The sequence below is a fragment of the Zea mays genome, chromosome 6, assembly GCF_902167145.1.
Source record: "Zea mays cultivar B73 chromosome 6, Zm-B73-REFERENCE-NAM-5.0, whole genome shotgun sequence".
Lineage (NCBI taxonomy): Eukaryota > Viridiplantae > Streptophyta > Magnoliopsida > Poales > Poaceae > Zea > Zea mays.
The window spans coordinates 45,504,332-45,519,945 of NC_050101.1; the positions used below are offsets into that span (position 1 = coordinate 45,504,332).

Below are 15,614 nucleotides of genomic sequence, written 5' to 3' on the forward strand. Positions count from 1 at the left end.
AGTTCATATGGCCCGCCATTCTCTTGCTCTAGTTCTGCTCGTCGTCATCGCCATCTCGGTTACCGGTACGCATATGTCCTTTTGTTTACTTGCCGGCCGTGAAAGAGCTAGCCAACGTAATTTCGTGCTTGATTGCAACCAGGTGTTCAGTCCAAGATGTTCACCATCACCAACAACTGCGTGCACACGGTGTGGCCGGGGATCTCCACCGGAGCGAGTCCGGCGCCGCCGCTGGACACCACGGGTTTCGAGCTCGCGCCGGGGGAGTCGCGTGCCTTGCCGGTGCCGTCCGGGTGGTCGGGCCGCGTATGGGGCCGAACCCTGTGCTCCACCGCCGCCGGTACGGGCAAATTCACCTGTGTCACTGGCGATTGCGGCTCAGGTCTCCAGGAGTGCGCGAGCGGCAACGCCGCGCCGCCGGTGACGCTCGCGCAGTTCAGCATGGACGGGAGCGGCGGCATGGACTTGTACGACGTGAGTCTCGTCGACGGATACAACCTGCCAATGGTCGTGGTGCGCCAGGGCGCCGCCGCGGAGGGGAACTGCGTGCCGGCAGGGTGCGTGGTGGACCTGAGCGGCGCGTGCCCGGCCGAGCTGCGGGTGCCCGGCGTCGTGGCGTGCAAGAGCGCGTGCCAGGCGTTCGGCTCTCCCCGGTACTGCTGCACCGGCGAGTACGGCAACCCCGACACCTGCAAGCCGTCAGCCTACTCGGAGTTCTTCAAGAAGGCGTGCCCGCGGGCATATAGCTACGCGTACGACGGCAACACCTCCACCTTCGGTTGCTCCGCCAGTGACACCGGCGTCTATATCATCACCTTCTGCCCAAGCACGTCCAGGTAGACTAGATCACTAGACGCACTAGTTTTTTTTTTTAACTTAACCGATCGACATGTCGACATTTATTCATTGAGAAACTAGGGGTTTTTTTATAGCTGACTTCGTCTTGTCCTAATGGAGTACGACAAACGTTACCTCAAGTTCAAATTTGAAACCGGGATAAAATCATAAAATTAAGCTCTTATGTCATATCTGAACTAATTAATCAAAGAGCCACACTACACTTTCACAATTTATGTGACCTGCATCAGTTCGCAATCTATCTCGCTCAGTAAGTACCGGTTTTCGATAAAATTTACCGTTATCGGTACTCACCGAGGAACGAAGACCGGTTCGGTTTGTTTTATATTTCGGTTTAGAATTTGATACCATAAAAGCCAAGCTTTGATCAGTAAAACGGTTTTTGAAACTTGCAAAACGAAAATTTAATCCCTGCACTGCATGCAGGGGCCTAACGGGGGCGGGAAGTCTGCAGCCGCACACCGACGGCAGCCTGGCCGGCGGTGCTACGGCACCGTGGCGCATCGCCCTTATCGTGGCCGTCTTGAGTGTGGTGACAGCCGCGTTGGGTGTGCTAGCAGCATTCTTAGGCCTCTTCAAGCATTGCTGCAACCAAGGTGCCGGCGCGGATGTGGCTAATCTACCGACATGAGGAGGGAATATAGATATTGCTTGTGGTGTCAGCACCATGCTGTCCACCGTTGCCCGTTGTCATGCTGTTGATTTTTTCATACGATTATCCATTGATTGAATAGGTAGTGTTTGATTGCGGAGCTGTAATACCCACTTTGTAAGAAAAAAAAACCTAAAAGGAGAAACTATATTTCTTTATATATACATGTGTGCCATCTCTATTTATCATTCCATGTGGACACATCACTTAAACAAATAAATGACTAACAAAGGACACCACTAAATCATGCATCATGCTTGTTTTTTTTTCTTTTATGCGCATTCTGTGACAATAATGTAAAAATAAATATGTTAATACCCAAATTAGAATTTAAATCCTAAAGGAAAATGCTAGAATTGAAACAAGAGAAGATAATATTTACACATAAGATCAAATAAATATATAAAATAATCCAATCAGACTTATATTGGTATTTGGAATTACAGTTGATTTAAGTATGAACTTCACACTTATAAATGCAAATTTAGGGTTAAATTCGAAATTTGAAAGAAAAGAAAATAGGAGATAAAAGAAAAAAAAGAGAAAAGGGGAAATAGGAATGCCTCACATGGGCCAATTTGGCCTAGCCGGCCCATTTGGCTATCCCTCAGCGCGGCCCAGTCCTCATCCACACGCAGGGACGCCGACAACCTGGGCCCGCTTGCAAGCCGGCCACCGCTGCGTGTGCTCCTCGCGTCTCGCTTACGGGTAGGGCCCACACGTCATCCCTAAGAGACCGCCCGCACCAGCCGGGATGGTTGCTCGTGGCCGCGGCAACCTCGGGAACAGCCTCGTCCCGAGTCCGTGGCCTTGACCAGGGTTATAAGTGCTACGCGCCGCCCTCCCCTGCTCTATCCTATCACCAGGCCGCCCCGTGCGCCGCCTCCATATGTGAAGTGCACCGCCATTGACGTCAGGAAGCGATCGACGCCGCAATCGCGCCTTCCTATGCGTTCCTTGACGGTGATCCCCTCCCCCTCGCTTGTGGAACCTTCTTGGATCAATAGAAGTTCATACCGCGCCGTAGCCGAACCGTAGAACCTTAGTAATTGCTTGACGGAGTGATTGGCTCCGTCGTGGCTTGATTGTGTCGTGGGCCGGGGGTCTGCGTTGTTTCACGGCTGGAATTGAGAGGCAACATAGGTGCGGGCCGTCATGAATCTCACGAGGGTCGAGCGAATTTGAGGTTGGAGCGAGGGTCGGCCGAAATTTCGGGTACTCCGGTGAACCACCGCCGTGTGCGGCGTCGGGTATGCGCGGGTTTGAGCTGGATGGGAACGATGGCGCGTTGGCCGTTGATCTTTTCAGCAGCGGTCACGATTAGATGCTAAGGCACCGGTTCGATGGGCTCAATTCGGTCCGTCTGTTTCCGATCGAGCGCGTGGGATTCATAGAGGGCAACATAGAATCCGGACCACTGATCTTAAATCGTGCGGTCGGCATGGGATATTGGTTTATTTACAACTAAGATCTAATCTGGATCACACACTTATGATCCGACGGCTGTAGACTCCCGATACCCCTTTGGCTCGGCCGATTAGCAACTAAGCCCCTCAAAAATTTAGAAACCAACCCGCCGTCCTCGGCGACTATAGCTTGAGTCTTAGAAAACTTCGGTTTAGGCCCTTGACTTTTCTGGAAATCGAGGCCCAGTCCAGAGATGATTAAAAATAGAGAAATAACTATAGAATTTAGTTTTTAATACAAAAACAATCCTAGAAACTTGTAAAATGCATAGAAAATTCATTTTTAATCCAATTTGATTCATTCCAGTTTCTAAAATTTTGTAATATTAATGTCTATCATTTAGTGTCTCTGTTTTGACATGAAAACAGTAAGTAAATTAATTTCTCATTTAATCCTATTTCAAGCACATTAGACCTTAGGAAATTCATAACTTGAAATCCATAACTCCAAATTTAATGATTCCAGTTCCTATGATCTCATTTTAATGTGTAGATTTTCATTGTGTATTTTATTCACATGTTTGGTGCAATGATAATTTTTGCTATACTATGTATGTTTTGTGTTGATGCGAGTAGACGAGCAAGCCACTGTGGATTCCAAGGTTCAACAGGTAGAAGTAGCTGAGCAGGAGCTCATTGAAGGCAAGTTGTGCCCTTGTTCACTTACTTTTCCCAGCCATGTTCTTATTAATTATAATGATCTGCATAGGTTGATTTTGATGGGATCCAATAGGTCACCCCAGTTTTGGCTATCTTTATACCTTGTTACCATTGAAATATTTTTGGGTAGTACCTGCTATTGCTTTATGTGGATTTGGGTATGGAGATACACTATTCATGATTTTTCTTTTATTATCTTTTTATTATTACTGTTCATGTTAAGATCATTATGTTAATGGGAACATGGAGCAACCACCCGGAAAAATAGTGCTACCATAAGGGTTTAATGGGACGCCCTTGGCAGATTAACTAGGAAAGCTAGTGGATGACTTCCTTACCCGAAAGGGGCAAGGGCAGTAGGGGAGTGGTCAGTGTAGGGAGGCCCTTGGGTTGATTTTGCTGTGATGGCGGTCAGGCGAGGGATTCCTGCACTAGAGCTTCCTATAAACTGTAGCGGGATTTCTGAAGCTAGTGGAACTTTGTAAAGGCCTCGTAGTGTTACCCTACCTTGCCTCCTCGGTAGAGGTGTATGAGATTGGTCGTCTCTTGGCAGATGGGTAACATGACTTGTGGGTAAAGATGTGCAACCTCTGCAGAGTGTAAAACTGGTATACTAGCCGTGCTCACGGTCATGAGCAGCTTGGAACCTCACATGATTAATTTATGGAACTTAAATTTAATTTGACATTTGCATCACATTTGGGATTATTTTACTATTACTTTTCTTTATTATTATTAAGGTTTGGTATTTACTTACACTTAGTAACTGCTAATAAAATTTTGACCAACTTATAAAAGCAATGCTCAGCTTCAGCCTCTATTTTGTTGATCAGCCTTACACTTTACATGAACTCCCACCTTTGGTGAGTTCATGCACATTATTCCCCATGACTTGTTGAGCTATGAACGTATGTGAGCTCACTCTTGCTGTCTCACACCCCCATAGGAGAAGAACAGGTGGTCGAAGAGGAGCCGCCTAACACTGAGGCATTCGACTTGATCTAGGTGGTGTCTCCCAGTCAGCTTTGTGGCGCCAGGGAATAACAATTAGTTCATTTTATTTTATCATTTATCTTTGTAATACTTCCGCTATGTAATAAGTACATTTATTATATTTATGACATTTATCTCTATGCACTCTGTTATTATGTGTGTTGTTCTTTCTTGGCGCACATATGAGATGCACCCGGATTTGTTCCTTAAATCCGGGTGTGACAGAAGTGGTATCAGAGGAAATATTGACTGTAGGATGAAACCTAGATAGAAATGGACAAAACCCTTACCTACTTACCTTACTCTGATTCTTTCTATACTTATCTTGATCCTGTCTCACCTTCTACTGTTCCACTCTGATCATTCTTATCTTCTCTATTCTAAGACAAGATGGATTTCACTCCTTGGAATCCCTACCCCTATGACATTTTAAGAGATAGGAGGCCTAAGACAAAATCAAAAAAACTATTTTCTCTATTTAAAAACTGTTGTTTGATTGTTCTGATGATAAATGTCTGTTTTGCTTCTTTGATTGATTGAAATATTATATATGGACATCTTAGCATGTGCCACCATAAGGTAGTGGATTAGCTATGGTAGGTAAAACATTAATCTGCTTAGCTAATAAATTCTCTAAAGTAACATGATTCGTAACTACCTACCTTGTCCACTTTTCTCTTACCATATGTATCTAACTCAGATGGTCAATACCAGGAGGGGTGGTGGAATTGATTTACCTCCCAGACGACACACTCGGAGGATATTTAGACAACCCCAGCCACAACCAGCAGAGATGAATCCTCCTAATCCTCCACCAGGCGGAGTTGACCCACTGGTTGCAGCTCAGATGAGGATGATGCAACAAATGGCAGACACTATGGCAGATATGTGGGCTCAGATGCAGCAAGAACACCAAGAGATGCGCTAGGAAAGAGAAGAGATACGATAGGAGTTGCACCAGGAGCGAGAAGAGATACGCTAGGAGAGAAGAACGCAACCGCAGCTGCAACAACAATTTCAACAGCAACAACAGCAACAAGTACCATTGCTTCCACCACCACCACCAATTCCACCTCGTGATAAGTACCGGGAATTTATGAGCCATAAGCCACCGACCTTCACCAGTTCGCCAGATCCACTTGATGCGGATGATTGGTTGAAGTCAATTGAGAAGATGCTCAACATCGCCCAATGCTCAGACCGGGAGAAAGTTCTTTATGCCTCTGGTCGTCTGACAGGTCCTGCTACTGACTGGTGGGATTCTTATACTACTACCCATGATACTGCTGATACTATTACTTGGGCAGAGTTCAGTACACAGTTTAGAAACTACCACATTCCAGCTGGATTGATGAAGATCAAGAAGAAGGAGTTTCTGTCATTGAAGCAAGGCAACATGTCTGTCAGCGAGTACAGAGATAAATTCATTCAACTGTCAAGATATGCTCCGGATGAAGTTGCTGAGGATGAGAGAAAAAAGGAGCACTTTATTGAAGGACTTAATGGACCCCTACAGTCACTACAACACATGTAGCCTTTTATGACGAATACCCCATGACAATGAAGATTTTCGTCATTGGCTATTTTGTTTTATGACATTTTTTTCGTGGCAAGACAACTTTATGATGAGTTTATGCAAGCGTCACTAATAGCATTGAGAAAACGTCACAACACTAGTCAATCGCCATAACGTAACGAACATCTTGTTGTCACAAGATACTAGCAATAAACATCATAACTATATGAAAATTCTATATCGTCATAAATGTTACAAATAATTAATGGTTTAAAATATTTGTTGTAGTTATTAATAAAAATCAATATATATGTTGAAAATTGGCTATGATTTTTAACTGACGGCCATACTATACTACAAATTCGAGGGGGAAAATTCTCTAAAAAAATCAAAATGTTTAAATGAGAAAAAGTACAAATAAAATCCATTATAAAAGGAATCAAACTCCCAACGTCTTGGCACAGGAAAACTTGCTATTACCACTAGGCTGATCAACAATATGTGGTAAATAAGGACACCAAAGTTCTATAACGTGTATTACGGGTTTAGTCCTCCAAACAAACTCTGTCTGTTCTGGTGTTCGTTCGACACCACGCAGTTGATAATCTTCAATTCCATTCCACGCAGGACTGCTTTCACGCAGGCTGTGAAACTGAAAACTTAAAATGCTACCTTGTAAAACACATGTTTGTTGGACAATAGCATGAATTTAGTTCGTTCAGGCATGAAACAATCTATTTTATTTCATTCATGAAGCATTTTTTAACTCAACTGTTATTTGTATTTCATATGGTCTGTACAATCATTTTACAATCAGTATATGGTCTAAACAATCTGGGTACTAGTTTCTGCAATTGAAACTTGTTGGATACTTGTTTCTGCAAATGAAGCTTACTAGGTACTTTTTTCTGCAAATGAAGCTTGCTGGGTACATGTTTACCCTTCTGCAATTGTATCATTGAGACCACATGTGCCTTCGCAAATATATCATTGAACACACACATTTCAGAACTTTTAGAAGTGAACTCATTTTTATGTGCTTGTGAACACCTTCTATGCAACTCAGATTTCAGAACATATTTCTGTGCAACTCAGATTTTCAGAACACGTGTGTGCATCACAGAATTCACATTTCATAATACATTTCAGAGAGTTTATTAAATACGAGTCTATAGTTTAATAATTGTTAAATAGCCTCTAAATTTTTATGCACGCCAAAAAATCCCACCGAACCCCTGCCTGCCAAAATTACAGAAATTTGAATATACCATGACCCTAAACTAATCCATTCCTTCCCACCACGAGGCCACGACCTGACGACCGTCCTCCTCACCCCGGCGCCGCCGCAAAATCCAACTGCCTCGGCACCGTCGTCCCCATCTACCTCGGCGCTGTCATCCATCCATTTGCCTCGGCGTTCGTTCCCAGCCACTACGCCACGAGCCCACGACCGTCCTCCTCGCATCGCCGCCGCCGCATCCAATTGCCTCGGTGCCGTTGTCTCATCCATCCACCTCGGCATCGTCACCCATCTATCCACCTCGGCATCTGCTCGTCGCTGCCTAGTCGTGATCAAGATGCCCCCTGGAAGGATGGCTGGGGCAAGGACACGCACAGACATTGGTGGTAAGTGACTTCAAGTTCTTCACGCGTTTATTGTTTTGCTGTAGAGACATTTTAGGTGATCAGATCAGTTCCCTCTATTCTCATTTTTATGGCTTAAACATTAGTATTTGTTGGTCGCAAGTTTTTTTACCGTTGTACCAGAGCATGATCGGGCTTTTGAATTACCATGCGATGTAGAGGCATGCTTGTGCATATGGTTGCATAAAAAAATTCAGAATAGGACTAGTAACCATAAAAGCAATTTTCAGGTTCATAATAATAACAGAACAATTCAGATAGTTGCATAGCAGTTCATAAATTACTATAAACAATCGATGGCAAAGAAATGACCGATCATAATCATTCAAGTCGTCATTACAATTTCACCAGTCAAGGCTACCATTAACATTCACCGATCAAACTTTGGAAGGGTTCTCCGATGATCCAAATGCAGTTAACACACAACCATGCAGTACAAACAGTGTGTGGCTGCTGCACGCAGGCCCATTATATATTCTGTACTGAGCACCAATAGTTACTTTACAACTGTTTCCTACTATGTTCCACCAATCGTCATGTTGTTAGCACGGTGGGAAGGGAAGAGGGTTCAGAGAGTAGAATTCCGATATTTTATCTAGTTCAACAGAATTCCAATTAGTTTACTTGCTGCAATTAGTTCAGTAGCTGTGTCCTATTCACTTGCTACAATTAGTTAATAGGACTTGCAGCAATTAGTTCACTTGCTGCAACACTCATATTTTGTTGCGTTCAGCAGGCATGCCCTAGTTAACAGGAGAACACTCATATTTTGTCTATTAAATGTTTGTTTAGAAGAACCAATTACTGAGTATGAAAAGGAGAGGGCTTTAAAGGTGATGAGGAACAACAAAATGTTGAGCAGCCTTGGTATAACTGGATTAACATCACTTATTCGATCAAGTAATACAAGGAAGAACTCTATCACTCAAGAAGACTTTGATCCATTGTATGAACCTGATCATAGTGAGGACAATGGTCATCATGTGTCTGATAAGGTACTTAGATTTCTATTTGTACCCCTTTGGTGTTATTACTTATTTGTGCTCAATGTGCAGTAAGATCAATTTGGGTTTAATTCTTTTATTATGCATACGAGGCCATGCAGGATGTACCTTACATCTGTGAAAGGAGGAACACTAACATGTCTACTGGTTCTGGAGGAACAAAAGGATCCAAGAGAGTGCTAGCACCTAATGCAGAAGACCAAGTTGGTAGAGTAACTAGGCAAAAGACAAAGGAACAATCCTCAGCAGAGAAAGATGTACGTGGTTCGACTACAAATACAGAAGAGCAGGCATTGATATCTGCCAATTGTCCTGCACAACATGATGATGAGATTCAGATCTGTGATGAAGGCAATAAAATAGTGATCCATTATACAACAAATATGTTATAGAAATTTGCATTAAATTGATTATAATCTGCACTAATTGTGTGAAAATGTTCATTATTTTCAGGTCAAACAGATGCCATGATGGATAAATGGATAAGGGGGAAAAGTATGGGCAGGCAATTGGAACGGATAAGCCGAGGCTTAAATACAAAGATCCCATTGGTCATCTCTGAAGGCAAAAGACGTCCAGAGGTTCCTATGCAAGCTGCAATGCTTGCATCGGAAGGAGGAATTTCACTTAGGCAACATATACTGATCCTAACGCACTGGAAGGATTACAAGAATGACAAGTCCTATTTAGAAGACTTCGTCGGAAGAATTGGTGTAAGTAAATAGTCTTCCTTCCTACAACATGTCTTGGTTCCTCTTTCATTGTGTTTGTGGTACATATATTGTTTGCGCTGGTTTGTGTGCCCTATTTCTGTAAATTGTCTAAACAGCGTCTAGTTGTGTTGTAGAGCACATCGATTGGTATGCTTCAGTCCACAAAGTGAGTTGAATCTGAACACTAAATAAATTATGTGGTACTAAATGCAGGAGGGGGTATTCTGAAATCTGCTATATGTTTGACTCTAGATGTTGGAGATAATTGAGGAGTTTGTTGCTAGAGCATGCTAGAGGAAATTGGAGTTAGTATAATCTCTCAACTATACAATAATCACACAGCATAGCTGAATGCAAGTATTTTAGGACTCAAACAAATACAAGTGTTGCTACATGTGAACAAATTATTAAACTACATGAACGAAAGCATGTGCTAACTAGTACTGTTGCTTCCATTTTTGCGCTGCAAAGCTACAGACCCTGCATTGTAGAACATGCCTTCTTTGTGCTCGTGCAGGATTGTTGGACCTCTATTTTGGTGATGCACTGTAGATCATGCCTCTTGTTTTCAACAAGGCTGCAGCTCTTAGTTAAGTTAGGATATAGATAGCAGGTGCACTTGATCTCATACATTGCTTTACTGATATTACTAAAAGGTATAATAGCCTCTTATATGACTAATGTTGAGTATTGTCGTTCACTTCTTGATGAGACCATTCTATCAGATTCTATTCTATTATTAAAGAACTAAAAAATTTGGCTACAAGAACTGCATATGTTTCCTCTGTTCCAAATGGCACATTACCTTCATTGGACACTGAATTACTCTATTCTAATATGCTTGCTCTTTACTAGGGTCAATTTGCTGTCGACACCAAAAACAAAGATGTCAGATTTGCATGTGCTGATGTGATGAGGTGTGTGCAGCGACAAATGAGATATAAGCTCAAGAAAGCTTACTTTAATGGTGTGGCTGCTGACAAAGTGAGAACAACATCACCATTGGGTACTATGACAGATGAGCAATGGATGCAACTAGTGAATATGTGGTCTACCCCAAAGCACAAGGTATAGAGTTACAAGCTGCAATTCGTGTTCTCTACTAATGTCAACATGAAATAAGATAGAAACTACCCTATGCTATGATCTATTTCCAGTTGTGGTCTGTACTTAAATCAAAAGATTTAGATTCAGATTTTGATTATAATATCTACTTTAGAGGATAAAGTGTTGGATACTATTGTTTTTCTTAAGTATACTCAACAAAATGTTTTCTTAGAGGATAAAGTGTTAGATACTATGAATATCTACTTTTGGCTTTGTACTTTTGTCTCCACTTTAATGTATGTTTCCTATTTTACAAAATGGTTGTATAGGACAAGTGTGAGAACAACAAAGTGATTCGTGGCAAAGTTCGGTTCCAACAAAAGATAGGATCTCGGAGTTACATTGCACATTTGCATTCTGTGGTATTATACATAAATAATGTGTGTTCATCACTTATCATTATGTTCCAAGCTTACATTTAGAAATTGTTTGCATGTACTTTAGAAGCAAGCCAAATATGGAGATGCACCACCAACTGCGATTGATCTTTTTAAAGAGTGCCATTGTAGCAGCAAGACTGGTTTTGCTGAGCCTGTAAAGGAAGCAATTGTAAGTGAATGCTCCCTTTTCAACTATAGTTTTATTTATTGATTTCAGATAATGTTGTTGTAGTGTTGTTCATTGATTTCAAATAACCGTACAAAATCATGATTGCTCCTTTTCTGTATAACATTGTATCTATATGGAAGCATCACTCTTGGACCATGCATACTGTTTTGGGTACTGTTCTGTTCTGAATTAAGGAATTGTTCTATTCCAAATCAAACATTTGTTCTGCTCTATTCTGTTCTAGGTACATCTTATTAAGGAACTTTTCTGTTCTGTTTTGATCAAACATCTATTATGTTCATCTATCCAAGTGTGTTGTTCTGTTCAGCTGAATCAAACATTTATTTTGTTCATCTATCCTTGTGTGTTGTTCTGTTCAGCTAAATCAAACATCTATCCATGCATACTGTTCTCTTCTGAATTAGTTTAGTGTTCTAAATAAAAATTTAAGTAACTTTGTTGGCTCAGAAATGACAATGCATTTTGGTACGCTACCTATATAATATAAATGATATGCTACTTGTATAATAGAGAGCAACAAAACAATAGTGATGACTTGTACAATAGAGATGACAATGGTACTTGTGCATTTTGATCGGTGAGGAACCATGCTACTTGTATAATAGAGATGACTTGTATAATAGCGAACACTTCCCTGTATTATACAACTAGCATTGCTTCTTTTATAATAGAGAACACTTGACCAATTCTACTTATAGGAACATGACTTGTATAATAGAGATGACATATACTAGGTAGAATGCTACATTGCTACTTGTATAAAAGAGATGATGTGCTACTTGTATAATAGAGATGACTTATGCATTTTGATATGCTATTGCTTGTTTTGGTTTCATTTTATCACCTCTTGTCTTATTTTTAAACCTCCTCATTCATAGGACACAATGGAATCACTTGTGGGTGGACATGGAGTAGAAGGGAAAGAATCCAAGACCCCTATAGAAGCAGTTGCTCAAGTGTTGGCTTCATCAAAATTTCTTCAAAATATTGGTCTTGTACCTGCCACAAAGAAAAGCGGCAATGGTGGTGATCCTACACGTGTGGCAGACCTTGAGGCAGAACTTGAATCAGAGAAGCAAAATACATTAGAAGTTAGAGCTCAGTTAGATGCCCTCAAGAAGAAGGTAGAAGAATCAGAACAAGCAAGGGATAAGGAGTTAGAAAAGATTAATGATCTACAAAAAGGAGCAGATGAGACCAATGCTCTCCTTCGTCGTCTCTTTAGCCTCAATAAGTAGTTGGTCGATTCATTTTTGTGTGGCCCTTTGCTACTATATGACCCTTATTTTATTTTTCTTTTGGTACTATCCTTTGTAGCTAGTGTAATGAAAACATGGCATTTTTTAATTTTGCTATGTTCTTTTGGTACTGTCCTCGGCACTCTACGTGAAGCTGATGATAAAACATGATGCTAGTATTGAAAATTTTGAAGGATTTGGTTTTTGATAAACGATATCTATGATAATATGTTGCTAAGTATATTTGATGGTCATTTATTATTTGTTTAATTACAATGGATTTTGCTTATAGTACATTGTGATTTGTGAAACAAATTGGCTGGTGCAACCCAACGCTAGTTCCACCAGGGCACTACAATTTCTACGCCTGTTAACAACGGTTGGTTACAGATTTGAAAATAAAAAGGCAAAAAATAGGGTACAATAAAATGGATGCAATGTCTATGCGCTGGGCTACTATATTAAAAAATAAAAATACAAAAAAATAGTGAAACAAATTGGCTTACGACCAAATATTTTGTGACGAATAAAATTGTCATAAGCATAGATGCCACGTAAGATCCCAGTCATGCCATGTAATTCGCATGTTTAATTTTATGACGTTTTCTATCCTACGTGTAAGTATGATGTGGCGTTTTTTAGTGATGGTTAGTGACGAAAATAGCATGTCACAACACTATGACGACATATATTATGTCACTAAATTTATGACGAAAGAACATGAAACGTCATAGATCAAGCAATGCCACGCATGATAGGTGACGAAGTGATTTTCGTCATGGAGATGTCATAAATTTCAAAAAGTGACATAAATTCAAAGTTTGGTGACATAAAGAGAACGTCACAGAAGGTCACAAGTGTTGTAGTGAGTATGCACTGGTTGCACACACATTTCCATCATTTCAGAGGCTGCTGGATAAGGCTCTTGCTATTGAACACAAGCGTGTTCAGCTGGGAGACTTGAAGAGGAAGGCTATCTCATAGGGGCAGGGTAGCAGCAGTGTTTGTCCCCGCTACGTTTCGCCACAAGGTACACCTACTCATCCAGGAGGAGCACCACACCCAGCTTAGTATGCTCCACAGGGGTCTCCACGGACACCTCCCACTCATCAGGCTACTCCCACTGGTACCCCGACGAGGCCTACAGGACAGAAGATCGGCCCTACATGCTTCAAATGCAGTTAGATTGGGCACTATGCTAATGCTTGTCCGATGGGGAATTCTGGTACACCAGCTAAGAACAAGCAACAGACTCCTAGCAAGGGATATTCTATAGCCAGGGTGAATCAAGTCAGCGTTGATGCTACCCCTGATGGTGCTGACATCGTACTTGGTATGTTTTACATTAATGCAATTCCTGCAACAATATTATTTGATTCTGGTGCCACACATTCATTCATGTCTGCTCGATATGCCAACACAAATGAGATACCACTTCTAAATATGAGAAAACCAATGATAGTAATCACACCTAAGGGGCCTATTGAGGCAAATCAAATGACACGTAGATTGACATTAACAATTATGGGAAGAGAATTTGGAGCTACTGCTATAATATTAGAAGCCAACAGTATAGATCTGATCCTTGGTATGTCATGGTTAAGGAAGGCAAAGGCCATTATAGCATGTGGTAGGGCTACTATAGAACTCACTAGCGCTAAAGGAGAAACGTTTCAAGTTCAAATTGTAGTAACCACCTCTTCCAAATGGGCTATATACTTCATACCTGAGGAGTTTGTTGGTGACAACATCCGTGTGGTTAGAGATTTTCCGGATGTCTTTCCAGAGGAGTTACCAGGGATGCCACCGGATAGGGAAGTTGAGTTTATCATTGATCTCTTACCTGGGACTGCTCCTATTTCTAAGCGACCATACAGGATGTCTGTGGAAGAATTAAAGGAACTTAAGAAGCAGCTAACGCAGTTACAAGAGGCTGGGTGCATTCGTCCGAGTTCCTCACCTTGGGGAGCACTGGTTCTGTTTGTACAGAAGAAGGATGGATCACAAAGAATGTGTGTGGATTATATATCTCTTAATGATGTTACTGTGAAGAACAAGTATCCATTACCCTGTATTGAGGATTTATTTGATCAGATGAGAGGTGCTAGGGTATTCTCGAAGATTGATCTCCGATCGGGATACCATCAAATAAAGATTAGACCATCGAATATTCCTAAGACGGCTTTCGCTACCCGATATGAATTATATGAGTTCACTGTTATGTCGTTTGGATTAACCAATGCACCAGCTTATTTCATGAATTTGATGAATAAGGTGTTTATGGAGTATTTGGACAGATTTGTCGTGGTGTTCATCAACGATATTCTTATCTATTCTAAGAGTGAAAGTGATCATGAAGAACATCTAAGGCTGGTGCTACAGAAGCTATGAGATAATCAACTCTATGCCAAGTTTAGCAAGTGCGAGTTTTGGATTGACAAGGTGCCATTCCTTGGACATATTATTTCCAATGGAGGAATAACAGTGGATCCTGCTAAAGTGAAGGAGATAATGGAATGGAGCGTGCCCACTACCGTCACTGAGATTCGGAGTTTCTTGGGGCTTGCAGGATATTATCGAAGATTTATTGAAGGATTCTCTAAGATTGCCAAGCCTATGACTTCGCTTCTGGAGAAAGGAAGAGAATTTAAGTGGGATGAGAAGTGCCAAGAAAGCTTTGATCAATTAAAGAAGAGGTTGATGTAGCCACTAGTGTTGGTTATGCCAGATCTACAGAAGGGATTTGACATTTATTGTGATGCATGTGGCCAAGGATTAGGATGTGTGCTCATGTAGGAAGAACATGTGATTGCCTACGCGTCTCGTCAGTTGCGGAAACACGAGTTGATCTACCCCACTCATGACTTGGAACTGGCAGCCGTTGTGCATGCGCTTAAGATTTGGAGACATTATATCATGGGAACCAAGTGTCAAGTATACACGGATCATAAGAGTTTGAAGTATATATTCACTCAGAAGGATCTCAACCTTAGGCAACGCCGTTGGTTGGAGCTTATTAAGGATTATGATTTGGAGATTCACTATCACCCGGGCAAGGCGAATTTGGTTGCAGATGCCTTGAGTCGGAAGGAGCACGTTCATTCCGCTATTGTTGTCCAGCTACCCGATGAATTAGCAAAAGATTTTGAGAGGCTCAACCTAGGAATTGTTACACATACGGAAGGAGTTACCA

General features: G+C 41.6%; 2 protein-coding genes across 2 annotated transcripts; both read left to right on the forward strand.

The window, feature by feature from the left end:
* Positions 1–7: 7 nt before the first annotated feature.
* On the forward strand, positions 8–840 carry LOC103631016 (thaumatin-like protein 1b). The gene is made up of 2 exons (XM_008652037.1): positions 8–65; positions 143–840. The coding sequence occupies exons 1-2, from the start codon at positions 8–10 to the stop codon at positions 838–840; spliced, it is 756 nt and encodes a 251-aa protein (XP_008650259.1).
* A 6,882-nt stretch (positions 841–7,722) lies between these two features.
* Positions 7,723–12,421, forward strand: LOC103629247 (uncharacterized). Its single transcript, XM_020539300.1, has 8 exons — positions 7,723–7,771; positions 8,582–8,784; positions 8,895–9,144; positions 9,358–9,506; positions 10,362–10,574; positions 10,883–10,975; positions 11,058–11,162; positions 12,062–12,421. The coding sequence occupies exons 1-8, from the start codon at positions 7,723–7,725 to the stop codon at positions 12,419–12,421; spliced, it is 1,422 nt and encodes a 473-aa protein (XP_020394889.1).
* The last annotated feature ends 3,193 nt before the right edge of the window (positions 12,422–15,614 follow it).